At 37.6% G+C, this 16,792-nt stretch overlaps 1 protein-coding gene across 11 annotated transcripts in view; it reads right to left on the reverse strand.

Annotated features, from left to right (window-relative positions):
* Nucleotides 1-353: 353 nt before the first annotated feature.
* Nucleotides 354-16,792, reverse strand: part of BPTF (bromodomain PHD finger transcription factor) — a 95,488-nt gene continuing 79,049 nt past the window's right edge. For 5 of the 11 annotated variants that reach the window (XM_050920685.1, XM_050920681.1, XM_050920679.1 and 2 more), the window contains 7 exons: nt 15,456-15,681; nt 13,590-13,924; nt 9,729-9,902; nt 8,630-8,822; nt 7,420-7,504; nt 4,801-4,987; nt 354-2,451 (listed from right to left, as the gene is read on the reverse strand). In XM_050920685.1, coding sequence (XP_050776642.1) covers nt 2,415-2,451; nt 4,801-4,987; nt 7,420-7,504; nt 8,630-8,822; nt 9,729-9,902; nt 13,590-13,924; nt 15,456-15,681 — 1,237 coding nt within the window. In that variant the 3' untranslated portion in view covers nt 354-2,414. Of the gene's footprint in view, nt 3,220-4,800; nt 4,988-7,419; nt 7,505-8,629; nt 8,823-9,728; nt 9,903-13,589; nt 13,925-15,455; nt 15,682-16,792 lie in introns of all 11 variants that reach the window. The other 6 variants (XM_050920688.1, XM_050920684.1, XM_050920683.1 and 3 more) reach the window with 4 other exon arrangements.

A 16,792-nucleotide genomic window follows, 5' to 3' on the forward strand; every position in this document is an offset into this window, starting at 1 on the left:
GTCCCAAGTATTATGAATTCTCATGCTTTTAAGAACCAGTTTTAAGTATGATTTTTGAAATACATGTACAGGAATGATACTGGTATTGCAGATATGGTATCTCTATTTTTTAATATATCACTTAAAAAAAAGACAAAACCACAAAATTTGATACTCAATAAAGCTAGAAAATGTCTCCATGTTAGCTGGCAACAGAAAAACTGAAAAGATGTCAAGAATGTGAAAATGTCTATATGAGGTTAACATTTCCCTAGCAAGAGAATAATTTGTATTAAAAATTCTTAAGTTATATAAAATTTGGCAATGCCAAGAGCTACATAATCAACCAATGTTTCATTAGAAACGCAACCAAATCGGATGTCAAACACATGACTTTATTTGTCTAGGATGAAATGTCCTATTACGTACAAAAAAAGTACTTTTCAGTTTGCCACAACTGTTAAAAACATAGCAATCTATTGGCTACAGGTAAGAAAGTTCTTTTCGCATTAAGTTCCAAATGACATCATATATATTTATATATGAATAAATAGTACAGAAATACTATGAAGTTGGGAAGAGATGCAGAATATTTTCAGAACTCATTAAATTGAGAATTTTCCTTCTTGCATTAAACACAATGCATACAATATGTAGCATTTCTTTTAAGAAGTCAAAGGACAACATAACCTAAACGCAACTACTCTTCTCATAATATTTTTAAGAAGCATAAACTGATTTTGTTTTCACATTGAACAAATCATTTTTAGTTTTCACATATAGGTTAAATGACAGTATCTGTACAAAAATGTATGGGTTTCATTAGATAAAATTAACCCAGAAGAACCTGTACACCTGAGAATGTAATTGTAAGAAAACTGTGGTCAGTAGCAATGTCTTATTTCTAAGAAATTAACAGGAAAGGTTCTTGCATAGCAGGGTGTGGTTAAACCCAAGGGAAGTTTATCCATAAACCAGGTAAATCCCAGATCACTGTAGGACAAAGCTAATTGTGAATTAGTGCAAAATCTAGCAAAATGGTTGTAGAGCTGCATAAACCAGCCTTGGCTGATTTACTGGAGGCAGTTAATAGGACAAAGTCAGTTACATAAGCAATATGCAAGTGATAGATCAGAGAGAGGAGAAGGAAAAAAAGTCTGCAAGTCACATCTCCCTCTGTTGGCTTCCATTTCTCTCTCATGCTAGCTTTCCTTGTATAGGGAGCGACAAAACCACTGAGAATGCCCTTCACAGATATAATTACAAACATGTGGGACTTCATTCCTGGATGGTATTTTGCCTTCTTTCTAATTCAGAAGTGGGCAACGAAATTTCTCAATACTGCCTTTAATTATCTGATGCAGCAATTATGGCACCACAGTAGAATTGTTTTTTAAAGGGATAGTAGTTGCTTAATGAAAAGAAAAATGCTTTCCCTTTCTACCTTTCTTACCTTTTCCTCCCCTACTGGTTGGGATACTTCCAAGTCCAAACAGACCCCCCCTCCTCAAAAACTTTACAAACATATTAGCGCACATTCAAAGACAGCTACATCTGTGGGGAGAAAAATTATCTCCATTTATTTTGTTTCATTATACATCCATGTTTTGAATTTTAATACAAAAAGAAAAAAATTAGAATCTGACAAATGTTTACAAACAAGATGCCTTCAAATAGATTTTACTCATTTCAGTCTGGTGCAGAGTAAATGACAAATTGTACTGTTATATTCAAGGCAACAGAGTCTGTAGTCTGTGACCACTTAGCCCAACTTTTATGCAAGCTTAATCGTTTTTCTTTACCACGAATGATAAACTCATTGTTGATTCCCAGTTTTTTTGTGTGTGCACATGTGTACATAGCAGCTCCTTTCATAGAAAGAAAAGACATCTAGAGGTCTTCTTGTACTTTAACCTACAGGAATCATGTTAAGATACAGAATGGATTACATGTAACCGGGGCCGGATTTTATAAGAAAAAATAATTAGCTGACAAATGAGGGCAGCAATAAAAAAGCGTCCTTTTTTGCAACAATAAATAAATACAGTCAAAGTTTTCTGTGTGGACTTTAAACCAGCTTCTTCACTGAAGAACAGACGTGGCATTTCCATGGAGTTAAACTTGACTCCATTTACTGTATCTTTTTTCTTGCTTGCTTGCTCTCTCTCTCTCGCCAACAAAACAAAGGTTTCGCACTTCTGCCACAATAGTACAACAATTTGATCTTGACAAGAAAGTGGTGCTGCTGATTTTTATTCCTTTGTCCTTTGGACAAAATAAGCCAAGAATATAATTTGACTGCTGTGACCAATAAAAACACAGTTTACATCAAGTCTTGTCAGGATAACCTGACTAAAAACCATCTGGCTTCTTAATTAAAAATTTTCAGACAACCAGATTCTTGCTGTGTGTGTGTTAGGTTAACACGCTGAACTCTAAGAAGCTGTAGACTGCAGTTTGTTGTTATGAGACCTGCAGAATACAGAAAAAAGTGAATTAAGCACCCTTCATTTTTGAGAACCCTGTTTCTCTAAGAGGATGCCAAGGGTCAATCACTGAGAGGGGAATGCAGCCATGTTGTGTCTGTTCATCTTTGGAGACGAACACCATTTAAAACAAGCATCTCCGAACTTTACAGAAGTTTTCAGCTACAGCATTAAAAAATTCTACTGTATACAAAACATGATGCTTCACTGGAATATCCAAAAATGCCCAAAATAAAATTTTACTAATCAAGATACATAATAGTATTCTGTAATAGGGAAAGCATAAAGACAATTCATAAGTTATTACGGTACTTTTGGTAAAATATACAAAATATACTTAAGTTACATTATTTGGGAAGTCTTTGGATAAACGTTCAAACATAAACTGAATAGTAAAAGAAATTAATACCACATTTTTGCTAATCAGAGTTCAGCGAATCCCCTTTCTAACGTTCACAGTTTTATTAGTGACTGCAAATAATTAATTAAAATACATAGTTTCCAAGACTGAATTATTTGACTTTGTTTAAATACAGTATTCCAAGGAACAGAGAGTTTCTTAATACATTTTTGTTTACCAACATGGCTGCTGGCAAATAATTGTTTCCATTTTAAAACGAACACTTAATATTCGGACATTGATCTGGATTTTTTAAGGCAGTTTAATGTCATGGTACTGTACAATAAAAGAAAGAGTGACCCCAACATCCAGTTCTGATTCCAGTTAAAAAGGTCAGACTAAAGATATCACAATCTGCAAGAAAAGAAAGAACATGGATGGTGTAAATGAAGAAGCACAATAAATAAGATGCAGCAATGAAATTAGTGTGCAAACAATGAATGCTGGATAACCAAATATGACAGAATGAAAGAAGCATGAGCCAGTAATGGCCTGATAAAAGCAGATATCACAGAATTAAATTAAGAGGGTAAACACACAAGTGCTTCAGTTGCCCACACCTGCACTTTCCCACAGTCCTGCTCTTGTCCCACTTTGCAAACTAGCAACTTCCACACAGATGGATATAAGTGCAGCTTCCAACAGAGTTAATTGCAAATAGATTTAATCCTGAATTGATCTGTGGGGGAGGGATAGCTCGAGGGGAAAAGCACTGGCCTGCTAAACCCTGGGTTATAAATTCAATCCTTGAGGGGGCCATTTAGGGAACTGGGGTAAAAATCTGCCTGGGGATTAGTATTGCTTTGAGCAGGGGGTAGGACTAGATACCTTCTGAGGTCCCTTCCAACCCTGATGTTCTATGATTCTATGATTAAACCTACCAGAATTCAAGTGTAACAGTCAAGTTGACTAAGCTACCAATTGACTATATATAATCAGAATTCTGATTCAAGTTGACTTTAATGAAAGTAATATTTGTAATTAAACACAGGTGGTTTATTGTTGGGATATAAATCTGCGCTGATATATGGAGAGTTCTATTACTATACTAGTGTTCAAGAGTGAGCTAGTCTCAATCTCAATTATAGCAGTACTACCACTCACAGCTCCCTGGTTTCATGTCAGTAAGTACATGATACTATGTATTATACATAAGGGCATATGGATTAGAGCCTGAAATGTAGTTGGCAAGCTGTATAGTTCATGTTAAGCAGAGTGCATGTTAGTTTTACAAACAAGGTTCCCAGATGGACTATTCTGTACCAGTCTTTTCCTGCAGAAAAGGAACTTAAAGCTAAGTTTCTGTTTCTTATTTTAAACTATTAGTCTCAATTTTAAATTTCTATTATTTCAATGGGACATACAGTTGCTTAAAAATGAGTGAACAGGTTATCTCAATAATACAAAACAAGAAAAGATGGAAGTTCGCTAGGTAAGAGCAAGGAACTGTTTACTTTTGCATACATTTGAATTGTCCTTAGATTGTGAGCTCTTTGGAGTAGGGGGAGCATCCTTTCTGCAGTGTTAGGAAAGGACCTGGCACCAGGTTACTGTAGGTAGCTAATAATATTCAAAACAGAAGCTGGTCCCTTTGATTTGGTTTTCACAGTAACTGAAAAGGTCTTTATTTTAGTGTTCAGTTTCTTTATAATTATGATAATGCCCATATTGATATGTAATTCATATTTTCAACAAAAATTATATAAATACTTAAGGGGGATCAGGTTCAGGACCTAAGTTTGACAAAAACCAACAGCTCAAATGTACTGAATCTAGATTCTTCCCTTTCAAATCTAGCTATAATGGCATGTGTGGGGAAAGAGGCAGGCCTTTATATGAGTGCAGTAGGATAAGCTTAGGGTAGTAGGAATATTTTCTAAAACAAACTCAGGTTATAGTCAAACGATTATCAATATGGGGAACACTTTGACTTACCTGCTCGCCTTGAATCCTTTTAGTTTCTGTACAAAGAATGATTCAAGAACCTCTGCACATTGGTAAAAAGGGGAGTCACTTGGATTGTAGTAACGACAGTTATCAAAAATTTTGGTCATATCTGCCACAAACTCTGTCACCTTTTTGTAGTAACGTTTCAGGATTCTTTCTTCCATGGTAGCAAGGTCTTAAAAGAAAAACAAACCAACCAACCCATATCTGTTATTTAAAATGAGACATCTTTAAGTTTCCCAGACAGAAGTTTATTTATATCATCATCAAATATTGTAACAAAAGCACAACTGGCTTGGCCACATTTTCTGCAATGTTGCTTGTGACATGATGCCAGGTGAGGGGTCTCATTTAGAATGTGTGCTTCCTCCCATGTCACGTGAATTCATTATATATAATTTATACATTGTAGTTACAGCAACTCAAGCTTTTGAACCCTCCATTACAGAGCTGCTATTTACTCCTTATGAAGACAGGACACTGCCATTAGAGAATTCTGATTCTGTTCTTTGTTTTTTTTTTTTTGTTTTCCTTATTTTTGAATGCTGTCATCAATAAATGCATAATAAATACACTTGATTTGGAGTTCATCTGCTCCTGCTGATTACTCCTTATTTGAATTCATAACTCTTTTAGGGACATCCATTAATTGTCACTGAGATGCACATTACCACACAAAGGGCAGAATGACTTCAAGGGCTTTCAGACTGCAAACTGATAACTTGAACACTGCAGCCAATCAATTCTGAAATTTCAGGGTATGTCCTAGGCATCCATAGCCAGAACTGTACTGATTTGGGGGAAAATCAGGGACACATGAAGTCCCTGCGAATGCCAGCTCCTGAACTGTCTATCCAACAACTGGTTAATGGCACCCATTAATGGTCTTCAGCATAACAATACCGCAATTCATCACTGCTCATCTTCCCAAGAGAGTTTAATACGTTGACATCCTGAATCACTTATCTCCGAGACAGAAAGAATAATAACGGTGGCAAGGAATGGGGACATGCACACAGGCATATGGGGGAGGGGCACACAGCATTCCTGTCATGGAGGAAGGGGAAATGGGCACGCACACAGAGCCAGTGGTGAGGCAGGGAGAATGGAAACCGCGGTATGGGAGTATGGGGGGCACACAGACTCCACAATGGGGGGAACTCGGGGAGAGTTACAGGGAATGCTAGAAACAAAGGGGGATAGGAGAGTGACACATAGAAAGGTGGGGGGGGTGTGAAAGAATGCAAGCAGCTCTTGGTGTGTGCAATAAGCTCGGCCTACGCAAGTTACAAAGGCTGCGACTCCCTAGTTAGAAACAAAGGGACAAGCATTGAAAAAATATAAACTAAATGGTCTTTACACTTAAATTAACTAGTGTCCCTCTTAACTTGGCTGAGAAAATGAACAAGGATTCACTTGCTTTAAAAATATTCCTTCTAAGTGCTTGTTTTTTAATCCCACCAAGTGTCAAAACATTTGCAAACATGGATATCTTTTGATGTGGTTTACTCATCCGTAACAGGTGGTCTTCCTCCTAGTTACAGCGACAATGTGCTAAGTGTAACCGGATAGACTGCAAATTCAACCATGTTCTCACTTGGCGTTTCTGAGACAGACAGTTTTGCCCACAAAAGATTAGTGTTCTGTAAAACATACAGCCAGCCCTTTTCTGTGAAACTTGAAGAAATTTAGGAGGCCAAATTCCAGTTTTTCCCTCACACACCAGAATTAGCGTCCTTATTTTTGTGAAAAGCATGAAGCGGTCAAGTTTCATGTGACATCCAGAAGTCGAACTCCAGCCGCAAGCACACTGACCGCTAAGACAATACTGACTTTGAAGAAAGAAGATTACAAACATTTGTAACCATTTCTTGCTGCAGCTGGGTTTTCCTTAGAGATCTTACATCCATGTCCTGAGGCAGCCCACCACTGCTTTGTCCTTGAGATTTAGTAAGATCACAGCACAACATAGTATAGCTGCAGATTATTATACAGCTACAGTATCTGCCCCAAAAGGATTTTCTTCCTTTTCAATAGAGCTTTCAGTCTAATAAAAAATTTCTCGTACAATAGCAAAGAAAATAAAGATAGCGTTTATATCTTTCCATCCTATATTACATAAGTCACTATGCAACTATATAAACAATTTACTAAAATGATCTTTTTCTTTAACAATCACATGAGCACATACTTCTACTTCTCTCACTGGGAGATCCTAAGTAAGGGGAGAGAAGAAAGGATAAGGTACGGTGGTACAACTCACTCTGTTGGAAAGTGACTACAGAAGTACAGAAAGATCAAAAGGAAATAAATTTGTACTTTAAAAAAATTGGGACTTTATTTTGTATGTTACGAAGGATGGACTTATGGTTAAGGAGCAGGACTGGGAGTCAGTATACAGGTTTCTATTTTAGCTCTGTCACAAACTTATGTGCTCATAAGCAAGTCATCATCTCTGTTTCGTTCTATCCACCTCCCTAACGAGGATATATTGATAAAGCACCAAAGATCCTCAGATGAAGCCATTCAATATATGTAAACTTTAAATCTATATTAACTATCAATTAGCACTCAGGCAATCATACTATTAATTGGCAATACACTTACCCATAGGCTCTTTGATAACACCATAATAATCTGGTGCATCATTGGGATCTACTGGTTCTAGGAATGGCCATGCCATCTTGTGAGCCTATCAGGAAAATAAGGCATAATCAGTTTCAGAAGAAAACATTACAAATACATTTAAATTAACCAGGGCTTGACAGCTGTTTAATTAATTATAGATTGCTAGAGATTTGCATCTGATGCTAATTTTGGCAACAACTAGTGTTATTTGCTGATCTTGCTCTAGTCCCAACAGATGATTGTCCATATCCTAAAAAGTGTAATCTGGCATGATGAGCAGTTTGTCCTCATGAGGAGGGGCATCCTGGAATTGAGACTGCAAACAGCCAACTTCAGCCAGTATTCCCAAAGAAGCTTCCTTTCAAGTCAGTGGGGACTGAAGAGGCTGCACACCTCACAGAGTTCAGCCATTTATTGTTTTTCACTTTCATTAAATCTAAAATTAACTTGTCATCAAAAATGTCAATTAAAACTGCTCAAAATCAAACAAATATTTTGCTGCACATTTCATATTGCACTAGCCTGCTCTTCTATTAACACGTGGGATTATTTCTAGCTGATGGCAATTTAAATGTCTCTTTTCAACCATTAGGGATGATATTTTCACTAGCAAAAATGTTATAACTGGGTCAGATGCTTTTAATTTTTCTTAGAAATATAGTCATTTGCATGCTGAAATCAATCTGCTGGAGGTGATCTCGTGTTAAAGAAAATGTTAATAATTTTTTTAATCTTTAAAAAGTCAGCCTTGCACTTCAGCTGAAGTGTATATAATTTCAGATTGGAAATCATACAAGCTAGCCAGAGAACACAACTTATTTTATGTTGAAAACTTCCATTTCCTACCCAAAACGCAACTGCTCTGCCCTTTATTTTCTGATGAAATCTGTTTCCTTCATGCTCAATAGAGGTATCCTCATTCATTAAAAAAACAAAATACCTCAGAACCTGGAAGCAGTGATTTTCTTCCAGGCTACCAACAATGTTACTTAATGTCACAATGCTGCTTGAGAAGGCTGTGGCCAACACATTGTCATCCCTCACAGAAAAGGAAGCTTATTACATCTCTTAACAAAATCACGATGTCTAACAATTAGACAAGTGGAGATCCAAGGTTAGTCCCAAGGAAAGATGTCTTGGATTAACCTCTAAACCTGTATTTTCCACTCTCAGTATGGTTTATCCTCACCTGTAAGGAACGTAGTACTCTTCGTAATCCCTCATAATCTTTATCAGTCAGTGGACTGAGTACTGTCATGGCATCTTCTGTAGACTGACACTGTGGACAGACATACTCATCAATGAGATCTGCCTCACTCTGCAAAATACCAACACAGCGCCCGTGATACCAGTTCTGACATCGGTCACAGCCAATGTAAAATCTGCAAGATTTGAAAGAAAAATATCAGTAACATTATCCTTTACATTTAAAGCAAAAGATTTTTAAAAAACTCAGTTTTAATAATTTGTACCTCAGTAGTTGTTCTGCATGATATAAAACAATTGTATATTTAAACATGTGACATTTCAGTTTTACATATCCTAATTAAACCATGCACGCTAATTTAATATTTATAAACAATAACTAAGTTACCTGACAATTTTACTTCATAATTATCAGTAGTGCCTAAAACTGAAGAATTAATTTCAAGGAAACAAGGTTTCAAAAGTTCTTTATCAGTTTTAAAGCTGAAAGTAACAGTGTAATGCCAGAAGTCTCACTCGACCAGTGATTCAAGGAACATTTTACACATGTAAAACAGGACTACATTCTAGGGCTCCAATTTCACCATGTTCAAACATTTTTCATATGGAAGCCAGAGTCTTGCGGTTGAATATAGAAGGGGTATTCTGGTGACAAAAAGCCTTACAAATGTAAAGATACCACCCAAGTACCCCATACTCCAAGTAATTTTTCTAATCTAAATTGAACAAGAGACTAATTTCAAGCACAAAAGTCCCAACTAATATTCAATTTTGTTTTACTCTTTCTAGCTCTTCCTTGTTAAAATTAATCCCAATTTAAAATTCTTGGTCTTGTTTAAAACATTGAGGCCACCTTAAGAACTTTACTTTTCCTATATATCCAAAATACTCACTTGAAAACAACATTTGGGGGAGAGAGAGAGAGAGAGAAAGAGAGAGAGAGAAATATTGAAAAGGAAATTGTAATACCAGAGGATACAATATATGCAGAATATTTTTTTTCTCTTTTTAAGGAACAAGTAACCAAAGTCAGAGCAGTTTGCTACCTAAATATTAAATAAGAGGTTCTTATCAGAACTCACTGTGACTCATCATAAGGTGTTCTGCAGATACAGTACAATTCCTCACTGCTGCCCTCTTGTGCCCGTTTACAATCATTACAGATGTACACATCCATTTTCTTAGCCTCCTTTTCTGTGATGCCAACACATTCTCCATGATACCAGTTAGTACAAAGATCACAGCCAATATAGAACCTAAAAGTGTTCACAATGAAAATGACAATGTAATTGTCATTTCAAATGGCATGGCACTTTTCCCTGCATTTCTGGTTCTGATGCACTGTCTTGCTAGCCTGCTTTCTGCAATTTTCTGACTCAGTCTCCCTGTCCTCTACCATTCTATCCTTGCAAGGCCTACATCTGACACTGCAGCTACACTGTAAATAAGGTCACTTGGGTCAATCTTGATATAGACAGTTTAGTAAATGTGGGTCAACCAATATCTACAAGATTTTGAAAAAACTGGACTGAAAATGTGTATCTCCAACATGAATGCATATGTGTAAAACTGTAAAAGGCACAAAAAGACATGGCCAAAGAAAAAGATTTACATTTTCAAAACCATACTTCAGAAGCCAGTTAAGTATCAAGGCAATTTCTCGAGATTTGAAAATGTAGGTCTCAGTTAATTTAAAAAACAAAGCAAAGCACAAACACCGACTAGAAGTTACAAGTACACTACAAAGGAACATGCATACCAGCCATGTGTAGAATACATATTGGTATAACATGACATGAAGGAAAACTGTGTAAGAATGTGTGCTGTAATTTTAAAATTTCTACATGGGATCCTGAAAATAGAGTAATTCAACTAATCAGAATTACAACAAACGAACACAGACCATTCTTTGGAGAATATATGTCTATTCTCAAACACTATGGGACAGAACCCAATATGGTATGATACAAAGTGAAGGAGAATTGGGTAAGGTACAAAAACAATTTAACTCCATACAGAATCATGCGAATAATGGACCTTGCACAGAATGGTGTGATAAACTTGTAAATTATTATTCAAGGATGTTTGATAGTATTTTGGATATGGATGCCCCAAACATACCTATGACTAACAGAATCAACCATGGGGACAAGAAGTCAGGCACCCAGTCTCCCTCTCTCTCTCTCTCTGACTGAGCAAAAGCTAGCTGACTCCAGATTTTCAGGCTTCCTAGAGTTTAATCATAGAATATCAAGGTTGGAAGGGACCTCAAGAGGTCATCTAGCCCAAACCCCCACTCAAAGCAGGACTAAACCCCCAAAAATTTAGTGAAAATTTTACTATTTATCACCTGTTATGATGCCAGTTTCTGCTAACCTATAGAACCAACCCTGGGCAGGCATGACGAAGAGGAACTGGCTACGCTAGGATAGCTAGCAATATATATCAGACCAAACAAATAAACATCTCTAATTTCTAGCCAACTTTTGCACTAGAAGTTTTGGAATGTGCACCCAGACTTCACATCAAATCACATCTCACCTAGACCATTTTTGCTAAATTTGAGGAATGCCTCCCCTCCTCTGGGTGCCTCCAAAATTCTCTTAACGGCCCAATATCTGCCACATTCAACCTTTTTTTTCCATTGCTTCTTATTTCCTATCAGTCAAGTCTCAACAATCTAATGAAATCATCTTTCTGCAAAGAACGGCTAGATGTAGTTCTCTCTACAGTAAGTCAACACCAATTCAATCTAGCACAAGATATTTCTCCTGCTTCCTTCCCCCACACTGTAACGGCAGACAGTACCATCTCCACAGTGCTGCCAGCTCCTGCTGGCCTGAAAGCAAATTCAGGTCCAGAACTTGGATCCTTTGCCTCAAAAGTTGTTTTATTTTTATATTTCCTACTTATCGGTTAAATCTTAGACAGATACCTTGACTAACCCATAACCTGTATCTGGAATACAGTATGAGTGAATCCCTAACATGCTTCAATGTCATTAATGAAAAAATAAACATGAAAGATCTACAGTAAAAGAATATAAATGACTCAAGCAAAGAATGATCTTAGTGAATCCAGTGCATTATAACAAATTTATAGGGTATCTCATCTCACAGGTTGCCTCTTAGGAGCAGTTCAGGCTACACAACTGGAAGCTACATTTCTATCCTGCATGAACTGCAAATGAGGCACCGGCACAAAAAGAACGTATCTCATAACCATAGACATTTATTAAAAAACACTAAATTACACAAAATGTTTTCAAAAGTAACTAACTTCACAATCAAGTGGTAAAATAATTGAGCTCAACAGCATAGCCACCGTATATTTAAAAACGGTGATATTCAGAATTTATGAGCAGAGAAGTTGAACTGGATCACTGTTAATGCATTAATATTCCGTTTTTGGGAAATCTTATTTCCTGGTTAAATAAAGGTTGTCTCTGTTCAGTATGCTAGAATGTGCTGTCATCCTGTATTATCTATGGGCCAATCCAATGCCCACTGAAATCAATGGAAAGATTATTGACTTGAACAGGCATCAGATCAAATCCATGTATTTGTTTAATTTACTTGATTTTTGTGATAAAGCTTCCACTGCTTATAAGAGACTGAACCAGCATGACTGGCCTGTGCTCAATATGTTACAACAAAATCAGGACAGGGCATCCTACTAAGTTTTACTGAAAGACAAAAATCCTAATATAGCACTTATTCTTCCCCACCCCACCAATCCCCATTTAAAGTGGCATTTAGCACTTAAAAGAAGTGGCAGATTAGAGTACTTCCACTCCAGGCTGCCATTCACAGAATGAGTGCAGCACCAGGAGCAGTCTAAGCTTCCCAACTCTGACATGATGGTATAGTGACTGGAGTTATATAAATATCCAAGAGACAAATGAACCCCCTTCAGCTGTGACTTGGGGGAACCAATACTGGCGGGACAGGCTAGTTCAGTCTCCATGGCTCATTTCAATTCTTGGCATTTCTACTGGAACCCCAAACAAAGATGCTAATTAGTGCTTTTGGAGTGAGTGATTTTTGTCAAGTGGACGACTTGGGACACTAACATCAACTGATTTCTCAGATGCCACCGCATAGCTATCATACGGTAACAACTTTTGACCATTACTGAGCTGAGCAGAATTAGAGCCATCAAACTAGAGGTGATCCAGTCCATTCAGTCATCCAGTCCACCATTTACTAATTTCTCTATAAACAATTCCTTCTATAAAACAATTTCCCTTTCAGCGGGAAACAATCTTCTTTTTCTCTTCAGAGTTAGTTTCTAAACCATTTATTAGGAACTGCCATCTTCATTTTGTCAAATGCTTAAAACTTCCAAAACGTACTAGAGTCTGGTAGAAAAGTATGGGTTTTTTTTGGCTTGGTTTGCATTTCTTAATGCAACTCAGTAAGAGTCCGGCGTGGGGTGGGTATGTAATATATTAAGAAATGAAAAAAGAAAATACATCTATTGGAAACCATTTTAAACATTTTCCGAAATGAACTGCAGCCTAATAGGTTAGTATCTCATTAACTACTGAGTTACAGAAAAAATCTTATTTATAGGGAGACGGTACCTAACCTATCAATAGAGAACACCAACAAGTAGGAACACAAGTATATAATCATTTGCTCCCAAAGCAGAGGCAAAAAGGCAAAACAAAGAACAGAGCGAAATAAAGAGTATGTGCATGTGAGACAGAAAGATCATACAATGGAAACATGCAAACGGGTAAAAACATTATCTCAAAAGAAGTACTAGATTTGTAATTGCTAGTGTAATCCAGACACTGCTTATTCTTTCATAGTCCATGCTTCTTGTAAGACAGCCTGATTTTCTAGCCCCATTTCTAATCACTATCTCAGGTTAATAGCTAAATGCTAAAGCTGAACCAAACAAATGCACAGGACAAACACGCTGCATTCCCCACTCACTTTGATTCATCATAAGGTGTTTTACAGATGCAATAAAGCTTTGTGTCCTTCTTGGTTTCCTTTGAGGTAGTAGAAATCATTTTCTTTTTCTTGGACTTGGAAGCTGAAGAATCTTTCTCCTCCTCTCGTTTTCTCTTCTGGGAAGATACTGGTGCTGGGACTGTGGTGGCAGATGTGACACTGGTGGCATGCTGTGATGGTGGCGGTGGTGGAGGAGGAGGAGGAGGAGGAGGTGGTGTTGCTGCTGCAGCAGCAGCTGCGGCTGCGGCGGCAGCTGCTGCCTGTGCTTTTTCTTTTTCTTTCTTAATTTTAGTCAAGTCTTTCTTTAGCTCTTCCTGAAGCACGTTTAAAAAAAAAGGCAAAAAAGACACCTGTTGAGGTCATTCTAGAATAGGATCAGAATCCAGACTCAAATCTTGCTCCATTTAAAAAAGACAAGTCATTTAAATAATTTACTCATTCAGGTACAAATTCCAAGATTAATTTAAACCAGCCCCTGGGCTGCTTTAAGATTAGATGTTTTAAGTCCAATAATAAGTATCGAGGAGGTGACTCTATGTCTAATCTTAAGGCAAAAAAGAGGAGGAACTTCAGGGATGTGTCAAGAACATGGAGGACACATGCTTGCTAAAAAATATGGTGATCAGGCATAAAAAGCTGAATTAAGGATGGAGTTAGTCTTTACTGTTAACAATCACCAAGATCTTTATACTTGTAACAATAAGAAGTAAAAATTAGTATGATTCTTATAGGATCTGTGACATTCAGAATTGAAACAACATCCACAGAATCTTTAACATATTAATGAAGTCCCACACCGGTAATTCTGCATTGTCATGTGGGAAACCTGTTCATTTTCTAGTCCCTATTTATCATTCCTTGGGCATGTAAAGGGTGATTAGGGATATTCAACAGCAGACTCTCTGGCAAATGAACTATAATGTCAGATGACACAGAAGGCAGCTCCCCCATCCAGAGGTGTAATTGCCAGGATACAAAATCTTGTGTGTGGGAAGCATACAGAAACAATATTTCACCCCAACGATACCATCCACCAGAATTCTCACTCCTGGTTTTCACTCCTTTATGGGAGAGTGGGGTAGCTTCCACAGTCAAAGAATTCTGATCTAAGAGCAGTGGTTTAAGTGCTGTCCTCTGGACATTCCAGCTCCTTCTCGACCATGATTGGTGAAGGAGCTCCCTGTTGCTATGTCTTTACATCACTTTAGTTTTCCACACAATCTTTACTCAGCATTCCTACCTTGCCATTGGTCCAGTAGCTTCCATAAACTGTGAGGCCTTTGCCTTAAGTGCTCTGGTACATTTGTGTTGCAATTTGCTGTTTGTTTCTTGGAAATCTGAAGCTCTTACAATGAGAAAGTGCCACAGAAATAAAGGATAGGGCCAGCTCAAGGCTTTGTGGGGTCCTTCACAAAAACATGTCTAATGCAGCTCCATCCCCACTTCTAGAAGGGTATTCCCACCGGTGTTAAAATCTCAACAGGAGTGGAATCAAATGGGTCATATTTCCTCTGAAGGCCGAGGAAGGAGCAAAAACTAGGGAAGGGTGATTTCTGACCTTCTTGGTTTAGCTTTTCCAGTGAGAGGCAAGACTGCAGGATTTGGACCTTTAACTTTAATAGGGCAGAAACTGTTTTAAGAAACCACAAAAGACCTCTGCACAGATTAAATGCTAGATGGAGCAAATAAAGTAATCTGGGGATTCAGCAGGGCTACAGGCATGCAACAGAAGAATTTCACCCTGCATGCTTCCTTAAGGACTCAAAGGACAAGCTGATAAACAAAACAATATTTTCCCCCAACTTAAGAAAACCCACCTGGTTCATTGAGAAGAACTGCTCTTACCTGCACTTCGATTTGTAGATCTTTGTCCAGAAGTGCTCTTTTTTTCAGTATTTCAGCTTTAAGTTGTTCTTTATGTTTGAAAAGCAGAGCTGAGAGCTTGGTAGCATTCTGTTTACTACGCTTCTGTTCCACACTCTCTTCTCGCTTCCGTTTCTTAGCTGCCTGTTTTTCTTCTTTATCTATCTTATCCAAAATATACTTCATCACCTGATTACACACTATCATTCTAGGGAAAGAATACAGAGAAGCACATTGTGCCAAGTTGTCTAATAAATCACAAAATTAAAGTTATTTTCTCTTTACAGCCTACACAAATCACAAGCTGTATTATTAATTCTGATGGTAAAATCATGGATTTAGCCACAAGAGCAGCACTTGCTTGACTGACAGTTTGTGGAGACCTATCCCTTTCAACAAAGACTCATGCTATATAACCTGATGGTTAGAGCACTGGTCTGGGATGTGAGAGACCCAGATTTAAGTTCCTGTTCTGCCTGATTAAGAACATAGTGAATGTCTCTTGTGTGTCAGAAGTGACCAGTAAACCGTAGACCCACAAATTCCCAGAACAAAAAAGCTCAAGTTTTGATCCAAAGAACAGATATTTCGATACAATTCCATTTTTGCAAAAACATTTGAAGTTTTGTTTCCATTCAAAGGCAGAAAAAAAATTCAAAACCTGGAAAACTTGCTTCAAAACAGAATTGTCCTTCTTCTGACAGCTCTGAATAGTACTAAACTTTGGTGTGTCAGCAAAAGAAAGTCCAAGAAGATCATTTTCTCTATGAGTAAAGATCACTATAGATAGTAGTTCCCAAACTGCTCCATCATGAAGCCCCCATAGAATATGTCCCCTCTATGCCCCAGTGCAACTGTCTTTTCCTGACCATTTTGTTTGAATTTTTTTGTATAGTTGTATTTTTGCTTTGGACTTTTCATTCCTGTTGAAGTTTCTGTTCCTCCCCCTTCCACAATTCACCAGAAGACAAAATGTTGCTTGGCATGAGGGTATTCAAATAAACAGGCAACACTTACACCTGCAAGCTAAGCTGAGTGCAGCAGGAGTAGAGAAGAAAAGCTTGGGACAAGTAGCTGCTGTTGAGCGTGCAGACTTGTACATGCAAGCTGCTTCGTCGGAAGCGAGTATTAACCCACAAAAGCTTATGCTCCAATACATCTGTTAGTTTATAAGGTGTCACAGGACTCTTTGACGCTGGTATTTTATTGAGAGCTGTAGGAGTACACTGGTTGTTTGGTAGGGCCATATGACATCAACCATTCTGTTCTTCTCCACTGTCCCACATCTACCTGGTTTAGTCTGGGTTTCACTGCTAAAG

This window comes from Gopherus flavomarginatus, chromosome 12 (genome assembly GCF_025201925.1).
Source record: "Gopherus flavomarginatus isolate rGopFla2 chromosome 12, rGopFla2.mat.asm, whole genome shotgun sequence".
Lineage (NCBI taxonomy): Eukaryota > Metazoa > Chordata > Testudines > Testudinidae > Gopherus > Gopherus flavomarginatus.